Source organism: Neodiprion virginianus, chromosome 2 (assembly GCF_021901495.1).
Source record: "Neodiprion virginianus isolate iyNeoVirg1 chromosome 2, iyNeoVirg1.1, whole genome shotgun sequence".
Classification (NCBI taxonomy): domain Eukaryota; kingdom Metazoa; phylum Arthropoda; class Insecta; order Hymenoptera; family Diprionidae; genus Neodiprion; species Neodiprion virginianus.
The window spans coordinates 31929711-31947994 of NC_060878.1; the positions used below are offsets into that span (position 1 = coordinate 31929711).

Here is an 18284-nt window from a genome sequence, read left to right on the forward strand (position 1 = left end):
CACTCTCATGTTCAGGTTCTCAAGTTTGGAAAATTTTCTCCTACTTACCTTCGATTACGTGTTGATCCTGAAAATGTTACTCGGTCGTGTGAGGTTTCTCTGAATGGGGTGCGAACACTTCGTTGAACGCGGTTGACCGGGTGAATTTGTTAAATCGGTAGAAGAGATCCATCCCCTATAGTATATTCATCCTACAGAATGCCACCCATCCGAAAATGCGAAAGTTAAGCTCGGCTGTGGGTACAGCGCGTTTCCTTTGTCGTAAATCTCCTAAAATAACGCCTAGCCCTCTTATATACCTGACCTTACCTCCGCAGTTTTACATTTCTAATTTACAGATTAGATCTAAGATTTTTCCCATTTTCCTTTTAGCCTCCCTCTCGAAATCCTCTCGAGATGTTTCCTCTCGCACGTTCGCACGCACACCTAGGCGCGTACCTCTGACAGCAGCTCAGTCGAACCATCTGCACCCTCCACAACGAGCGTGAATAGCCACCGATGACTCGACGACTTTTCCACTTTTGTTATACAGTCGCAGAGATTTCTTTACGTATGCGTGCCGCGCACACTCTCTCACCTTCGACCAGCGATCCCTCTTCGCGTTTATACGTAGGTGTTCCCTACCCTCCACCCCTGAGTTACAGGTGCTTTTCCCTTCAGCCATCGTCGAGCCATTTTATAATCTCTCGCGGTCGAATGGATCTGGGAAAGTATTCAATTACTCACGGGATTTGGTATACCGTGCGATTGAGGAAAATCTTGCAGGCTTACCGGCGGCCGGTGTATTAATTGACGAGAGGATAATTAAAGAGTTAAGAGCTAAATAATGGGAGGGGAAAAGAATTTCGACCGAAATTCGTTACAGACCGCATAGCCCTTTTCATAGTTTCTTTCTTTCCACCCTGTTTCTCTCTCTCTCTCTCTCTCTCTCTCTCTCTCTCTCTCTCTCTCTTTTCTTCGAATAAGCATTGCATCGCGCGAGCCTCAATGTGCGGGCACTGATGTTCACTTACGGTCGTGGGACTCGACGAGTTTAAGGTGTTTTTTAGTGTTTTACGGCGGCCATAATGCCTTTTTGTGGATGCCGCTGCGGCAGGTATAATCCACGCTGTCGAGTAAAGATATTTCAAATTGTAGGGATGCACGAGTTACTTGCGTGCGGGCGCATCTCGTGTATAGCTAGGTAGATGCGTCTAAGACCGAAGGGAAAAAAAAAGATGCGCCTATGTGTAACAAAAAATAATGTAACTACTGAAAAGAAAATTCCTTTTACCAAGAAAAATTGTAAGTCAACAAAAGTCGGCGCAAGTCCATTGACGAGAAAAGAGGATGTCTTACGGAAATGAAGTTGTGCGTAGAATTTAGCCGAGTCACTGATTGGCGCGAAACTTGTGGGTGGTCCCGAAATTGCTCCTGCACTGCAGTTGTTCGCTACCCCAACTTTTACTCAACATCTGTTGGGCACTGTCCGGCAAATGGCTCGGCAAGTTTGAGTGGTGGGGTGGGGGAGTGGTTTGAGAAAGAAATTTCTAAATTAGATTTTTTCAGAACTACCACGTTGCACTCTCCATTGTTACCGTATCGTTTTCATCTATAACTTGATAATGTTTATTATCCCCCGCCTTGACAGCTGTCTGACAAACGTCGATTACACGATGAATCGATGGAGTCTTCCGCAGATACCTACTCATCGGCAAGGCTGTACCGAGAACTTTCTTGTTAATCTTAACGGTTACTGAACCAAGGCTCAACTTACAAATTGCAAAACCGGTCCATACAACAACAGTCATCTGTAACGAAGACCTTCGTCCAGGTCTTTCTCACAGGTTACTCGAGAAGGAGGGAATAATTCTACGAACTTTTCGTTCACTCAACCCTGATTCATTTGACAAAGTCCGACAAAGTTGTATCGGATTAAATCGTCTATTATACCGATAAACCCGCAAATTGTCATAGCGATAACTATTCGAATGCAAGTGCAGATAGATTCAAGACCCGCCATGTCATTTTTACATAAATTTTGCAGGCGAAATGAGAAGTCCTGCACGATTTGATCTCAGGATCTCGGCGTGGTCCTCGTACTATACCAACGAAAGAAAGAAAGAAAGAGAAAGAGAGAGAGAGAGAGAGAGAGAGAGAGAGAAAGAGAGAGAGAGAGAGAGAGAGAGACTAGTTCGCAATTATCATCGCTTCTTGCACGAGGTAGATGGCGGCAGGTTCCCCGTGGGTGTGTTAAACTCGTGGACGGCGAGGCGTGGATGTGCAGGTCTGACCGGACACCATCACTCCCATAACGCAGCAACAGTGTACACAAGGGACGTACTCTTCCATACGAGTGCATCGCGTTCCGCGAGGGGGTTTGCCGGCCCTCGCATTGTGGTACGGCTTCTTCGCGGTATGTAGTGTAAAACAGGAACAAAAGAGTCCGGCTCTCAAGGATAACTGCTAAGGACAACCTACACTAGGACGTGCACGGACGCCATATTGCAAACAAATAAATTCGACGCTAGGATATGGGAGGGATTGAATTTTTTCTTTTTACCCTTTTCCGGTAGAACTTCGGTTAAGTTTTTGCCCCCGATTTATTACACTTTTGGGGAAAGAGAAAGAGTGAGTCATGAATTAAAAAAAAAATTTAATAAATTAAAAAAAAAAATACTTGGCGAACTTCTCTCGCGCATGTGGAACGACGAAACAAGTTACAAGGTACTTTGTACCTTTCCAATTGCCGATGAATACACACTACGAGATTATTGTTGAAGCCGTAGTAAAGTTTCTCGTCACTCGACCTGCCCTCTTGGTTAACGCGCGGGTTTCACTCACCGCGAAATTGCTTTTAACGAACAAAGGATCGTGGTACGCTTGATCTCACTCTATGTAGATTTAAGCTCTGGTAATTCGACGCCGGTTAAAACAGCCAGGCTCTAACTTACGGACGCAGGTAAAGCCCGGTGCAAAGATGGCGTTTGATCGGTATCCAATCTTGAACCCCCCCTTCCCCATTCCCCCAATTCCCAGTCTATAACTCACCTCTCGAGCCTTTGCGCGAAGGCATAAAATTACTTTCCGACATTTGCAAATAAATGTACAATTATCAGGACCGTAAATTTGGATTGAGATTAAAAGATGCAGCGAATGTAGGTTTTTCTATTTACTCCACGTACGTACTCAGAGTAGCATCGAGGTGGTTATTTTCAAGTCCGTCGGCTGAGGGTACCCAACAATTTTGGATAATAGATTCTGGGGCTGAAAATCTAGGGCTAAAATTCCTTTGCACAAATTCAGGGGACCAACGGTTGGCGCGTTTCAAGATCGGTCAGTCGACCAATCAGAGATCCGATAGACGAGCCGCATAAGACCCAGTTGATCGCGTTCAGTCTCGGTAAGGCCCAACTGCTATTTCGCGATTGGTATATTTCAAAATACTTGAACCCGAAAACTATCAGCCCTACGAAGTCCGTGCTCAAATCTTCAGCGTCAGATTTTTTCGAAGAACTTGTCCTCCGAATCATGGCACCCTGTGACTACATCACAAACCACTGTACGTGGCTGGCGTCTATTAGGTTATACATATACATCATGCAGATATTCTCAACCTTTTTCAAAGTCCTAGGAGTACCGAATCCTGAGTGGTTCCGAGGTTCCGAGCTCTCTGCCCTACGGGCGAGTGTCTCTCTTTTATTTTTCATTTCGGCTTGAGTGTTTCTTTTTTCGTTGTTTTTTTTTTTTTTTTCGTTTCCTCGTTAAGTGTCGGGGTTTGACCGGCTAGGTCTACACGTAAGCAGGGTGAACGCTTGACTGTGTGCATGGAGAAGCGGGATGGAGTTTGCGTCGACGTATTGACCTTGAGTAGGCTTGAAGTTGAGGTGGGATTTGGGCACTGCCTGCAGTTTCTGGGCCCTGCACCGCGTGCTTGTCTCTCTTTCTTCCTCATCCTCGTTTCTTTCGTCTCTCTCTCTCTCTCTCTCTCTCTCTCTCTCCCTCTTTCACTCTTTACCCGCTCCATGTGCCGGGCGGGCCCTGTTAGTCGCATTCGCAGACGCCAACATCAAGGACATGAAAAAAAATACATTAGACGAAAACACGTTGCGATTTCAACACACCGAGAGCCGCACTCGGGGATCCTGAGTTCCCTTCTGTGGCGCTGCTCTCCAGGTCCTCCTCCTGGCTCCCTGAAATCGCATTTATACCTACCTTATACCCTTGTATATGTATACCTGCTGCTCTCCACGCATCCGCCGAACGTACTCCGCTAACCTAACCTAACCCAACCTGAACTATCCTATCCCACCCTATCCTACACCAGCGAGTTTTTACAACCACGTTATTTGGCCCGTCGAGTCGCAACGCGCAGGAATAAAACCTCCGACAAACGTTGCCGGAAATTGATACGTGATCTTGAGACCTTTACGATCATTGGCAATTCAAATTCCACTGCGAAAATCCAGAATTCAAAACGACGACTCTCTTTGAATATTTTATAATTCTGAGATTGCTCAGGTTACCGAATTAAGATCCGATGACGTAACTTGAAAATTGAAATTCACAAGTTTAGTTGTCCAATTACCTCCTTTGTGCCCTGGTTTAACGACTTGTAATTCACGCTCATACTATATTGCGGTTATATTGAGATGCTGGAAAGAATTACTAGCATTTGATCTGAGTAGACTGATCATCAAAAGCAATTATTTTGTATTTTCATGTAGGTATACATTTTTTTCTTTTACTTTTCCTTTTGTCTATGAAGTATAGCCAGTGCAGCCTGTCAAGATTACAGCTCTTGATAAACGTCACGTTCGCCGTTCGCTTTATTACAGTGTTATTAATCACTTTCATACACGATGTAAGTTGAAAGACAATACCAAGAATTTTTTGACTCACTTGAAATATTCCTCTATCGACCATAACGTGTAAGCGTAACAACGAATGAATCACGACCGAAGGGAAATAATTTGTAAAATATATTTATTGCGATTATGATTAAAATACGTTGCTCGTAATTTTGTGTCGAAAATTTTCCTCCTTGAATTCAGTGACGAAAAAGAGAAAAAAGAAAGAAAAATATTCAAATAAAACTGTGGAACACGTAGACGTTTAGAAAAACAGAAAAGTCTTTGAAATTTTCACCACGTTCTTAAACCTCGACAATGTTACGACCGTGGCTCAACATCCATGGTCTCAATACCGTCTCCGCAGCGTGTCTCACGATTTTCAAGATCAAGGTCGCGCCTCCAGAGATCGCTGGACCATTTAACCGACGACGCTGTATGTTCGAGAGCTCATCCACAGACGCGGGACGCAGTGCGGGCGAGACGAGTGTCGCAAGTGCATATAGCATACTTGTACCGCGCATATATTTATAGGACCAGTGCACGTTGCAATTCTTGAAATTTACAAATCCCCGGAATACTTGGATGAGCGTGCGTACCTGCACGGCATTCCTCGTCGAAACGCAATCTTATTTATATAAGATATCGGCGTAAACGATCGACTGATTATTAAAAACGCCTGGGAGAACTAAAATGAAATGGATTTATTAAAGACGATTTATACATCGGTGAATCGTTATTTAAAACACAGGCTACGTGTATGGCTTGAGATGAAAATTAAGAAAAATAAAGCTTGCACGAATTAAAAACTGAGTAAAAAGTTGAAACTCTGGGTCAGAAAAATAAGATTCTTATCGTCGAAGTCGACTGTCTTGATTTATTATTATTTAATTAATTTCCAAGCCACACGAATAAATCTATGCCAGGTATTATAGAGGCCGAATTTGATGAATGAATCAAAAAAGAAACCTCGGTGGTCGAAGACGCCTTCGGTCGAAAATATAAGGTAAATAAAAATGCAATTCCGTAAAGATATTTCAAGTTTTTTAAACTCGTAGATCATATTTTATGCTCAGGAGAAATTACCTGTTACACGTGGATATGTACATCAGTTTCTCTCTTTTTTATTCAATTCTTCCTCTGGTGCCAGTTTGTAGCACAAAAATACTGAAAATACAGTGTTTGGTGTATTGATTTATCATTGCAGGTATCGTCATTTCTAATATCATAACAATTTTTCAATGATTAAGATTTTTTATTAAGCAGTGATATTGAATATTTCGAGCAACCAGTTTTGCGTAACAAAAACTATTTTACCGTGACCTTTGAAAATCTGACATATTGAATACTAGCGTCATGTACCGTTTCTTCAAGACTTGCTGCTTAAGATTAATTTCTTGTTTTTGAAACGTTTGGAAATTCCCACAATTTTTCTCAGCACCGCGGCAGATATGCATCTATTTATCTTATTATTTATTTGTCTATTTCCACTTTTTCGCAACAAAGGCATTATAGCACAATTTTTTTAAATACTGCCTCGGCCAAAAGCGATTGCATTCGGACAGTTCGTCGATGTACTTTTGTTGAATTCGTGTCATTGACTCGAATAAAATGCGACGAGCATATCGAGCCGCAGATGTGATTAAAAATCCATAAAACCTCTTCGCTTCTGAGTGCATAAATTATCCGATATTTTTGTGAAAACAAAGAGACGAAAGAGCGTTGCAATATCGATAAATACTCCGCATGCCGCTGCAGGCGAACATACGCACTGCCGTTTAACGTGATAAAAAAGCTGCTTATTTTCGGCGAGGAATACCCGGCGTCTGGAGATCGTTGAAACGGTTCACCGCACCGTACGCCCGTGGGCCTTAACAGCAGCCTTATTCTTTCGCCTCATGGTGCACCTTGCCACTTTCAAGATCAAGGTCACATCTCGGTAGAATGACTGGACTTTTTTCACATACCGAAACCCCCGGCGTCCGTGTACTTTAATACAAATCTACGCATTCGTATACATACGTGTAGAAGATGCAGTTCTCGCAATCGGTGTGGTCAATTTATGCACGTACATGTCGCATTGTTGGTTGTCTGGGGAATACAGACATGCGGGTATATCATGTGCAGGATTCCTGCTTGTAAATTCCTTCCTTATTAAATTCAGCCGCCCGTCCAATCCTCGCATTAAATCTACCGCTCTGTCTGCATTCGCTTGAAAATTATTCATGTTTCAATTTTGTTACGCTTGAATAAAAGATAATTATTTCACCGTCGGAGACCGTATTTCATTGTGGTTTTTTTGTTTTCCGAATTGCTCCGGCGTTATAAACAAAATTTTGACGAATGAATTTTTCGTAAAACGTTCACGTAAATTTTTAAGTTTTCTCCTTGTCCAGTTGTAATTCATACATTTTTCCACTTTTTTTTTTCACATTCACACGAGGCGTGTAAATTTACAAATCGACGTCAATAGAATGAAGTGTTAATTTGTACGACAAAGACCGCGCGCATAATTATAATTTCAATTTATACTCACTTACTGTTGAAATATTATTGCAATTCAAATTTATTCCACATTCATCTGTCATCAAAAGGCAAGACAAAGTATTTACTACCTTTTTAAAAACTGAGTTACTCTTGATTATTGTCGCAATTCCGAGCTGTTTTGTCGGGGCAACTCGTTTAGTGGCATCTAATGACTAACCGGTAGTTTCCCAGCATCTGTTCTGACATTATTTTCAATATTTAAACGTCCGACGATACGTCGAGTTGCGATAAAGTAAGAGGATTTCGGGAAAATCGATTCGGATGAATATAATTCAACGCACATACGTGCACATCTAAAATTTAACAGGACGGCCAGTATCAATTCTGTACCAGTTCACGGTACTTTTTCCTGTCATCTTAAATTCCCTACTCCGCCATTTGACGTTACAGAGTCAATTCGAGCCTATAAACCAGCTTTAAAACCGGATCGCAACATTCTCGATGGTGATTTCTGCCTTGAAACTATCCGTGCGTATACACGCAGAAGCACGTATTCCTCATTTACAATTTCCTCGCTTAATTAATTTACTCGGAATGTTTTTTACCTTACCGCTGTACGGAAGGTTGGGCAATTCCTTGGGCGCACTGACCCACCGTGTAAAGTCGAGTCACCCGCCTCCGAACTACGCGGTGAATTATAGTAAAATTATGTTGCGCTATGTGGGTGGCGGCGAGCACATAGAACGGCGTAGAACACGAGTCACGGTTAACGGTGTCGTCATTCCCAGGTATACCTAAAAGCGCCTAAAAAGCTCGTTTACAAGCGGATTTCGTACCGATTCGGTACATTCGCGATCGGAGAATAAGGTCGGAGCTTCGGGAGTGAAAGAGAAGAAGTAGAAAAGGATCAGGATCGGGGTGAGTGCCGATCCTTTGTCTCTGTCCGTGATCCTTTTGTCCGGCACCTAGCTGTGCCGCTGCTGTTGCTGCTGCTGCTGCTGCTGCTGCACGGTTCGTTTGGTGGATTAGATTGCGCGGCGGGAGAGGTTGGTCTATGAGAAATTGAATGACCTGCGGAGGTGTACGCGAGGCCATATATGGAAACCCGTTCACTCAAGGTACAAGTGACGAGGAGGAGGAGGCACGGAGAGCGGGCGGAGGAGCCTCGACGGTGCACACAAACGCGAAATAACGCGTCTCTCAAGGATCGGCGTACCTGCGGACGGACCTTCTCACCGGGACCAGAGGCGTATGGGTAAGCCACGGTGCCGAGGTATGCCGCCGGTGATGGGACCCACGTGTATGGGTACTCGTGGGTACGTTATGTTATGCCCAGCGCGCGTTGCGTGTGCCGGAAAAAAACTTGAACTCTACGAAGCACGGTTGGCACGCCCAAAAGTCACACATCTTTATATCACGCGCGGATAGGTGGGTATATATGCCTAATTAATATCAAAATGCCTTTCTACTTATTCCAAGACACTCGATTTATAGACGTTCCATGTAGTACCGTCCGCGTCCACCTCGATCTCCTCTTGCGATATATATATATACATATACATATAAATATATACCTATACACGGGGCTTAGGACGTATAACCCGCACACGTATCCAGTAACGTTAATTTCTTCCTGCCTCTCTTTTCCCCGCTCCTCGTACCCCCCTCACCATATATCTCTCTCTTTCTCGAATAGACGTAGAAAATATACTTATAGCTCAAGGTATATACTTCTTCTTCTTCTTCTTCTTCTTCTTCTTCTTGAACGCGGATATAATTGTTGGAGTGATTCATAGTCGCCGTTCGCGTATAGCTACGTACTAAATTAAGATTATTGCTGTACAGAATGTCCGAGTATGCTGCAGAGTCGACGCGTTTATACGGGTAGGTATGTGCATATGTATACACACACACATATATATGTATATATACATACATGCGCGTGAGTGTGTATGCCTGTAAGGCGAGTCGGTTCCATGGTACGCGTGTAATAATTTCGTGAAGGATTTATTTCACTTTATGTATTATACTCGTATACCCGCGTAGTAACCATTTACTCAGCACCGGGTATAAAAATTGGCATTTCGAAACTTCCCTGGTGACCGAATTGCTTTGATACACAGGTACACGCCTCGATGCGACGTATAACGTACGTACCGTTCGAACGTTCGTCGTCGTACAAGGTACTTCCTTGGTGCAAGTTTTTACTTACAAAAACTTGACAAATATATGTGACAAACAAAACCATTCATTTGCGAAATAATTACCATGTCGCATCGGAAGCTTGCCGCTGTTACCGCTGCTGTTGCACGTTGCTATACCTACGATGATCCATCGGTGGTGTGCTTTGCTGTTTTTTTTATGCTTCTCCCATACTTCTCAGATCCTTCCTAATTAACATTCTACTACTTTTCTCACCTTCTGCTACACCGGCGTTACACTTTATCCCAGCTATGTTACATCCGCCCTCATTTCGTCGAGCTGCATAATCCTCGAGATAGGCACACGTGTTCGTTGGATATCGAGAGACGTTACAGATAGTGACAAAAGCGGGCAAACAAAAGTCTCCCGATAGCGGGTGAAAGTGGGAAAATCATGGGAAGGAACATCGAATTAATTACAATGGTCTTTGTGGTTTTGGTCGGCTGAAGGAACGAGTCGTGACCGTCGGTTTGTAGATGAGTCAAAAATATGAAACGACGAACTTTGGACGTTTCAAAGATCAATGAAATCATGGGGTAATTAATGTTCGGGCTGGGTAATATCTCGATTCTTCGATACTATCGATCACAAAGAATTATAAAACCAGTCGTTCGGATCCTCTTTGAAAACCGCCACACGTTACACCTTCGATGCTTCTGATGGTATTTCCGATATCTTAGAAAAAAGAAAGTGTTCAAGTCGACGAAGTTCATTCCCGTTTCATCCGGCCTCTCAATTGACCCTGAAAAATACCGACAATGTCTGTCTCTCCCGCCAGTGCGGATAAATTGCGACTGCGGATCGTTTCCGTGAAAGAGGAATTCCCTTCGCCGCACTACTTTTATGACAACTAGCCGAGCACCTACAATTACCGTTCGAAGTATGCGATTGGTAGGACATACGAAGGTGGAAGCACACTCGGGGTATGAAGACGTCAAGGAGGCGAAGGATGTATGGTTATATACGAATGTCTCACGTATTGACAAATGATAGGGTAAGCCCAGCCTACCTTGAGGAGAGATTCATACATTCATACAGAGAGAGAGAGAGAGAGAGAGAGAGAGAGAGAGAGAGAGAGAGAGAGAGAGAGAGAGAGTGAGACGCTTCTACGGGAATACACGCAAGCACATTCACACACATAACGATCGTAGATATTTTAACAGTGGCAGACGGAAGGTGTGCGCGCGCGCGTTATGCGTCAGCGACATCTTGTAAATAGATTGATAAAGAGTCAAGTCATCATCTCGAGAGAAAAAAATCCAGTCATCCTATAAACGTTATGCGTTTATATTATACGTTTCGATATCATAATATACCGTCTAGCCTGCTATAAAACGCATCCTCCGCCTGAGGCGTCGGGTTTTTTGTCTCTTCATCTTTTTCTGTCTAGGTGAACAATTTTTTTATTCAAATATCTCAACAGTTATTGTTTCTCTAGGCTTTTCATTTCGTTTCTTCGCAGTAACCAACGGCGACTTCGTTCGCGACGCACCGGATCTTCATGCTTTCACCTGATCGATACAGGTTCGGTTTCATAGATCGTTCGACGCGCAGTCGGTGGATCCGAATTGACTCGTCACGGGGCACAAAGGAAGCTTATTCGTTTCAATCCCGGTCCAGCCTGTCATTCTCGAACGGTATTTCGATCGGCTTAGACAGTTTCTGAGTAAATGCTTCTTCCGACATTTCACACTTTCCTAACGCTTGAAGCGCGACTCTCGGCTATGCGGATGGGCGAAATATCAGGTCGGGATCGTTTCCTCCCACGTGTCGCGGTCAGTGTATGGCGGTAAATAACCGAGCGTACGCACGCGGATGTGTTCACGGAGAGAAGGATGTATGGCGTACCTAAAGCTGGAACCGCCGCGAGGAGGCCGCGGCATGCCTATCCGAGTGTAAGTATATTAAAATCAGGGAATTAAAAAGCGATGGGCAAATAAGTAACGGACAGTCTGTGTCTCTCTCTCTCACTCTCTCTCTCTCTCTCTCTCTCTCTCTCTCTCTCTCTCTCTCTCTCTCTCTCTCTCTCTCTCTCTCTCTCTCTCTCTCTCTCTGTGTTAACCGTTGCAGCATTTCCATGTATTTGACCGAATCTAACGACTACGCGTGGTTACCCTACTATAGCCGTACGCCAACTAGGAGGTTCGAACCATTAGCCTCGCCCCGGAGTCCGAAGAGTTGGGTTTCTCGGCTTACGAAATACCACCAAGGAATTAATGATGAACTGTATTCGTTAAAAAAAATTCTCAACTCCATACTCGACTCTTCCGGGCCCACCTATGCAGGTAGGTAATTCAAACGTCTCAATGGAGGGTCAGATACCGGCACCCAACGGGCGTCGAAGTTTCACCGAGAAGAGCGAAATCTGAAGCGAGGAAAAGTAATCTTTGACGATCTCACCTCTCCTTCGACAATCGGCACTGATTATACGCAGGTGTACGAATAAAGGTGGTAATGTATGTCGGAATATCGGAAATACCTCGAGCAGCAACCTTATAAAGAACAGAGATCGCGCCGTGGCGATCCTTGCTTTATGGTATATCTATAACCGGGCTTATCATTGGTTGAAAGAAGCCGATGTTGTAACTAGATACATCGGTTCAAGTAAAGGTTTGGTTTCGTTTCGTTTCGTTTCGTTTCATTTGGTTTGGTTTCGTTTGGTTTGGGCGGTGGCGACCCGGCAGTATTTAGAGGGCTATAAAAAGAGAAAGCTTGTAATGCTTTCGGCCGATTCGTAGTTGCAGTTGTTAGTCTAGCAGTCTCTCCTGTTAAACAGCTCGCATCGGTAGGTATTTCTGGTCCCCGCCCCCTCCCGCCGCCCCTCCCGCCCCCGACTCGCATTCACCGAACGCGACGCGGCTATATGCATGCCTAGAGCAATAATCTTAATAATTATTACTTTAAAACCCTTTACTATATTTATTGTGGGGTAATCTACCTTCGGTACACCGCGCTCTCCTCAAACGTATATCATATGCGTACGACGTACCTAAAACGTATGTAACGCGTACCTCGGAGTCAAATGCATGCGTGCCCCGCCATGCACACGTGCGTTTACCATATGGAATAAACATGCGGGCACATGGATGTCTGTTACGTAGGTACGCTTACCTGCCTACGCGTACGTACTACATACCTATCCTAGGTATATCGCTACATGCGCTTCACACGCGAGCTACGAAACTATTTGATACGTCCAATAACGTATGTTCCATCTTCATTCCGTAAACCGTTCTCCGGATATTTCTCCTTTACAGTGTATCGCATTCCCCTGGATGAATGGAAATTTATTTGTTCGTAGATACTGTATATTCTTGCTCATTAGTAGGTAAGTGAAAAAAAAAAAGAGAAAAAGAAAGAGAAAGGTGAGAACACCACGTTTTTGAGACCGCGATGTGTTATCAATGATTTTTTTATTATTCCGATACTGATACAAAGAAAGAAGAGCACTCTCAGCCCAGAAATATGAATTTCGCGATAATCGGTGTCGTTGTGGCAAATCCAAAGATGAATTGGTTAAACGGTTCAATCAATTGATCTCAGAGATCACGAGGAGGGAGAATTCGTCTGCCTGAAAGGATTAACCGTTAGAGAAATTATTTTTACTTCAATTCTTTGCTAAAATCAAAATATTTCGCAAGACGATATTCGTTTCCGCAATCAGCATACAATCAGTAGCCAATTCTATAGATTTCGTAGCTCTGCGATGCGGTGATAACTTTCGACTTTTAACTTTTCGGATGATTGTAGGGTAACTTTTTCTTCGTTCTGAGAATGAAAAAAGATTGAATTAAAAAAGAAAAGATGAGTCCCAATAGAGCTAATCATCCCTCAATCATCTAATCAATTTGATCTATTGCATTATAGCGACTTATTCGGGCGCTCCGTCTGTATAAGCATAAGCTGTCAGGTACAGTTTAGATTGGCCGGAAATGACGGGCGATCAAAATTATTAAAAATCGCCGTCTAATGCCGGGTTTCGTGTAACTCGAGTTAAAATACTTGTTTATGTACTCAAGAGCGACTGGATTGTAACCTTGAATTTTTATTACTTATAATAATTGGGTATTGCAAACTGGCGTTAGAGCTATGAAGCAATCACTTCTAAGTTCATGCACATACGCAGAATCGTGTAAATGTATCGGGAAAAAAAAAATCAGGAACAAATTGATTACGACTGATTAATGTGGAGAATGAATTATTCGCGCAATTTTGCACGTGCATACTTCGTTATACGTATATTAAACGCTAAATAAGCAATTGACGATTTATAATCTCCTGGACGTATCTCATCTGTTCATATATGAGAGATAATACTATACGTATCAGAATAAAATTGATTTCAAACCGTTTACTGAATTAATTCACGTTTCGAATTTATCACTTTGTTTTTTTCTCTCAGACATGTTTTCGTCCGACATTGTCGTACTCTGCTATCCTGCCCGTGTATTAAATTGAAATAACGTTATCAGATTATTGAAATCTGTACATCTCCATGTAGATTCTTATAGTACGCAGACTGAAAATCCAGTAATAAAAAATCACCCGCTGTACAGTGAAATCATAATCGGCTTGCGAAAAGGTTAGTCGTGCTGTGAGAAATGTCTCTAATGATATTCCATCCGAAAAATTGAGCAACGGGAACCTGTTATCAAGAAATCAAGTAATGACCAGCTGAGACAGTTCGTAAGTTCGTATAATCTTATGCCATTGTTCCAAATTTGACTAAACCGATCCCAAGACCACGAGGTTTGTCGGGCCAAGTGGATTGAAAAAATGCCGAAAAAAAACCCACTGCATGTGTGTTATATTGTAGTTTGCTACACAAAATGTCTATACAGCCCGTAATAAATTGAAATTGATACCCAAAATAGTCGAGCTACAGACTCGTACTAAGGAATGCAAGGAGGTGCAGCGAGGAATGGTTAAAAATATTTCGAGAAGAAGGAAAAGGGGCTGAAAGGAAATAGAGAAAGAACAAACAAATCTAATTCCTCTGTAAAGTGGGTCGCGGGATTAGATGAAAACAAATTTGATTCTTTCCGAATTTCGATACTTTTTCTTTGAAATCTCCTTCTCTCATGTCCGGATGTAGAGGCACACGTATAACTGCTCAGCTAGGGAACTACGGGAAGTGTTTGATTCACGTTGTTTAAAAATGCAATGTACCCAAGCCTTGTGTATCGAACCAATTTCATTTCTTCTTCCTACGACATTGATTCTGCGTTATAAAAAGGGGATTTGAAAGTATCAAATTGCTTCCAAACTTCATATTCTATTTTATCTGCCAAGATCGTCTTTTAAAATATTTCCTCTGGTTTTTCTTCCCCATGCATCCGGCACGGATGTCTCGATCTCCAGGCAACGCTCCGTACATATTTTGAGGCTCAATAAGAGCTGATCAGAGCAAGTTAATCTCTTTAGCAAAAAAAAATCCCAGAATAACAAGTAAAAACAGAGACGACGATTGAAAATGTTTCATCCGAACAGAGAAAATGATTGAGACATCGACAAAACTGGTTTTCAACGATCTATAGCTGGTGTGAAATGAAATACAAGGTATTGACAAAATGTGACACAATATACGTTCATAATAATCGCCATCGACCTAAGAATAATCCTTTTGCCTTGTCTGGATTTGGGGAGGATAATAAATATGAGGCAAAATATAAAGATGGCGTTGGGAATTAAATTTTTCAGTCTAGACCGGAAGTGTGAAAAAAGCAGGCTATAACCATCCGAAATATATAGGCTGGGTATGTAGAGTATAATCGTGCCAACGCATAGCCGTGTATCCACGTGGATAAGAGACTGCAGTGCATAAGGTTCGGGTGGTGGGTGTAGTGCAGCAGCGTTGAACGTCTAAATCTGTTTGGTGTATACGTTCGGAGTTTCGACCTAAATCGAAAATACGAATGATACAACTATTACGCCTAGTTGTCGGCAGCCCTACGGAGTGTGCCGAGGCTGGAAACGCCAGACAAAACGCGTTGCAGCTTCCCTGCTCTCTCTCTTTCTCCTCATCTGTCCGTCTCTCCTCTCGCCCGAAAAGAGAAGAATATATGTATATATATATATACATATATATAGAGAGAGAGAGAGAGAGAGAGAGAGACGAATTTACGTGGATATGCCTAGGAAACGGGGGCGGCGGGGGCGCTGCGGTAAGAATGAACTAAAATAACAGCGGAAACGTACGCCTGCGTTGCACGGAGGCTGGCGATATAAGAACCAGAAGACAGTGAGAATGCAATGAAACCAGAAGAGCGACGAGTTTGGCATCCGCGCTGAACGAGCCTAGGATGAGGATGCTGCCGCTGCCGGTGCAGGCGCATGGCATCTGTCGGCTAATAATTCAGCCCTACCCTTTTGTCGCACGCTACTCATCTAATTACGCCGGAGCTATCACGGCCCGGCATTATTTTTGATCTTTTCGCTTTATGTTTGTCCGTTTGAGGCGTCGCAGCCGCGCGTGCAGCCCCCTCTCCACCCCCACCCCCCAATATTAAATCGTCTGTCCAGTTTTCGGTATCCTTAGATATGTTATTATAGACTCTTCGCCTTGTCTACTTATTCGTCACCCGGCAGCCGAGTGCTGGGGCATTTTTACGAGCTAACCGACGACTTTACCTCTTCCTCGGCTGCCGTTCTATACGAAATTTTTTCCATTTCCTTGGAACCGCGTTTTCCTCATTAATTGATACGGGGGAAAAAAAGAAATGGTCGCATCCTGTTGTACCGTCTTACGTTTACCATGTTTTGGTTTGTTAAGTAGAATTGACCATTTGACGTACCCACACAACGTTTTATAATCTTATTCGTACATTTTGAATCTCCGGTGCAATATCGACGATTTAGGACGATACGCGACGATGAACGGTCCAACTTTGTGCTTAGAATTCATTTTCTCCATGCGAACTGCTTTTCCTACAAACGGTAACCGGTCTTGAACAGTGCAATACTCGGTCGGTTATCTACCGTCGATAAAAAGCACTTCCAAGGATTTACAGCTGGTTGGTAAATCATATTCGTTATCAATGATGAAACTTAGATCCTTACCTACCGAGACATGAATTTTGAACAACTCTAATGAGCCGAAAAATACTGAAGTGAAGTTAACATCGCGAAAAATTACTTGTACAAAAAACTTGCTGCACGTGTTCAAATCGTTATGTGGAGACGAGTGCGTGAACACGATGTCAAAATAAAAAAATAAAAAAAAAAAACAGATTTGTCGGAAGGAAAAAAGTTAGCAAACGATACAGGAAAGCGTTGAAGCTTACAATTGTGAATTTTTTCTATGAATTTTTTATCGTCGTAGGAATGGTTCGAAGAATAGTGACGTAGAAGGTGGCTCTTAGGTCTCATCCTATACCATAACAACTGCAGCTGGCAATGGCAGCCGCTTTTATTAATAGCTAGGAGGTCGAGTCGCGTTCCGAAACCTCTTCACCAGACAGTCGAGTGTAACGGCGAGCCTGTTTCTCGTTGTTGTATTTTCCTCCAACTTCCAAATAGACGCCTAATTATACCACAATTTTTCGCTAACTCGAAACCTATTCACGATCTCTCATCGTCCGAACGATCCGCGGTCTTGTCGATACGTTGCGTTACGTTACGTCGCCTTGAGCGCGACTCGTCCGATTATCCTAATAAAACGCCACAGTCAGCCTCGATAAAAACCTCCGGGAAATCGGAAGTAATTTCATGTTTTATTACTTTGTTTTTCGCGTATTTCGCTGCCAAGTCGTTTCCGCATGTCTGCTTTTATACGTTCAATTCAGTCAAATCCGACCACAGTCATTCCGTCGATAATCAATCCACAATTGAATTTCGAACTGATTTTTTTTTCATACTCCCAATATAGATGAATAATAAACGGATAATTATGTGCACTAATACGACTGCAGTTTGTTCGCCGTTATTGGGAGACGAAAGTTTTTTCAGAACTGTGTCGAATTGAAGGTCGGTCGAGTGTTACCAGTGATAAATGATAGAGGAAATAAGAAAACGTTATTTTTATGAACATTCTCCATTGATCAGCTGACAAATGGGCTTTTCTGTGTTCAATTTGTTTCTTTTTTTACTTTCGACAAACAGCTCCCGATCAGTGAGTGCCTACTGCAGTGCTTCACCGTACAGGCTGACCTGTATATTTGTTTGTTCAATAATTGGTGATCATTTGTGCGGCTTGTGTTATATCCTGTTGACGTAATCAAACATGGCGCATCACATGCGACGACCGATGAAACGGGATCATTACAAGCCGTTTGGCAGGAGGAAGGTACAAACTATTACTCATCGCACGCGAATATATAAGTCTTCCGCTTACCACGCATTTGCGTGCGTTTGCAGTACGATTCTAACTGCAGCTCCCATGTATTTACCAATGTTCTAACAACTACGATAAATTTGTACTTTGACTGTTTAAATCACGTATTTAACAACCGGAAATTAAACAGATCGTTTACAGTATCACATAAAACCCGAACCGATTGTAGGGTTAAAAATTCATCGCGCTCACGACTGATAAAACTTCTGTGCTCAACTTTCGGAACGCAAAATTCTGAACTCTATTGAGCGCAGGCTTCGTTGAACGGAGATACAATATTTGGTCAAGCCAAATATTTCCAGATATTCTCGTTACGAAACTACGATACGTTGAATTAGATTTTTCCGAACAACCGTCATGTCCAGTCGGTCGATTTCGCGCAACACCGCACCTTTAAGATCGAGAATAAGGCCGGGCGTCGTCGACGCGTAACA

The 18284-nt window shown here is 42.9% G+C and overlaps 1 protein-coding gene across 10 annotated transcripts in view; it reads left to right on the forward strand.

The window, feature by feature from the left end:
* Positions 1 to 18284, forward strand: part of LOC124297230 (voltage-dependent L-type calcium channel subunit beta-2) — a 75806-nt gene that overhangs the window by 32521 nt on the left and 25001 nt on the right. The window contains exon 1 of one of the 10 annotated variants that reach the window (XM_046748025.1): positions 16972 to 17802. The exons of the other annotated variants lie outside the window; for them this stretch is intronic. Coding sequence (XP_046603981.1) covers positions 17740 to 17802 — 63 coding nt within the window. The 5' untranslated portion in view covers positions 16972 to 17739. Of the gene's footprint in view, positions 1 to 16971; positions 17803 to 18284 lie in introns of those variants that run through there. 10 annotated transcript variants of the gene reach the window in all.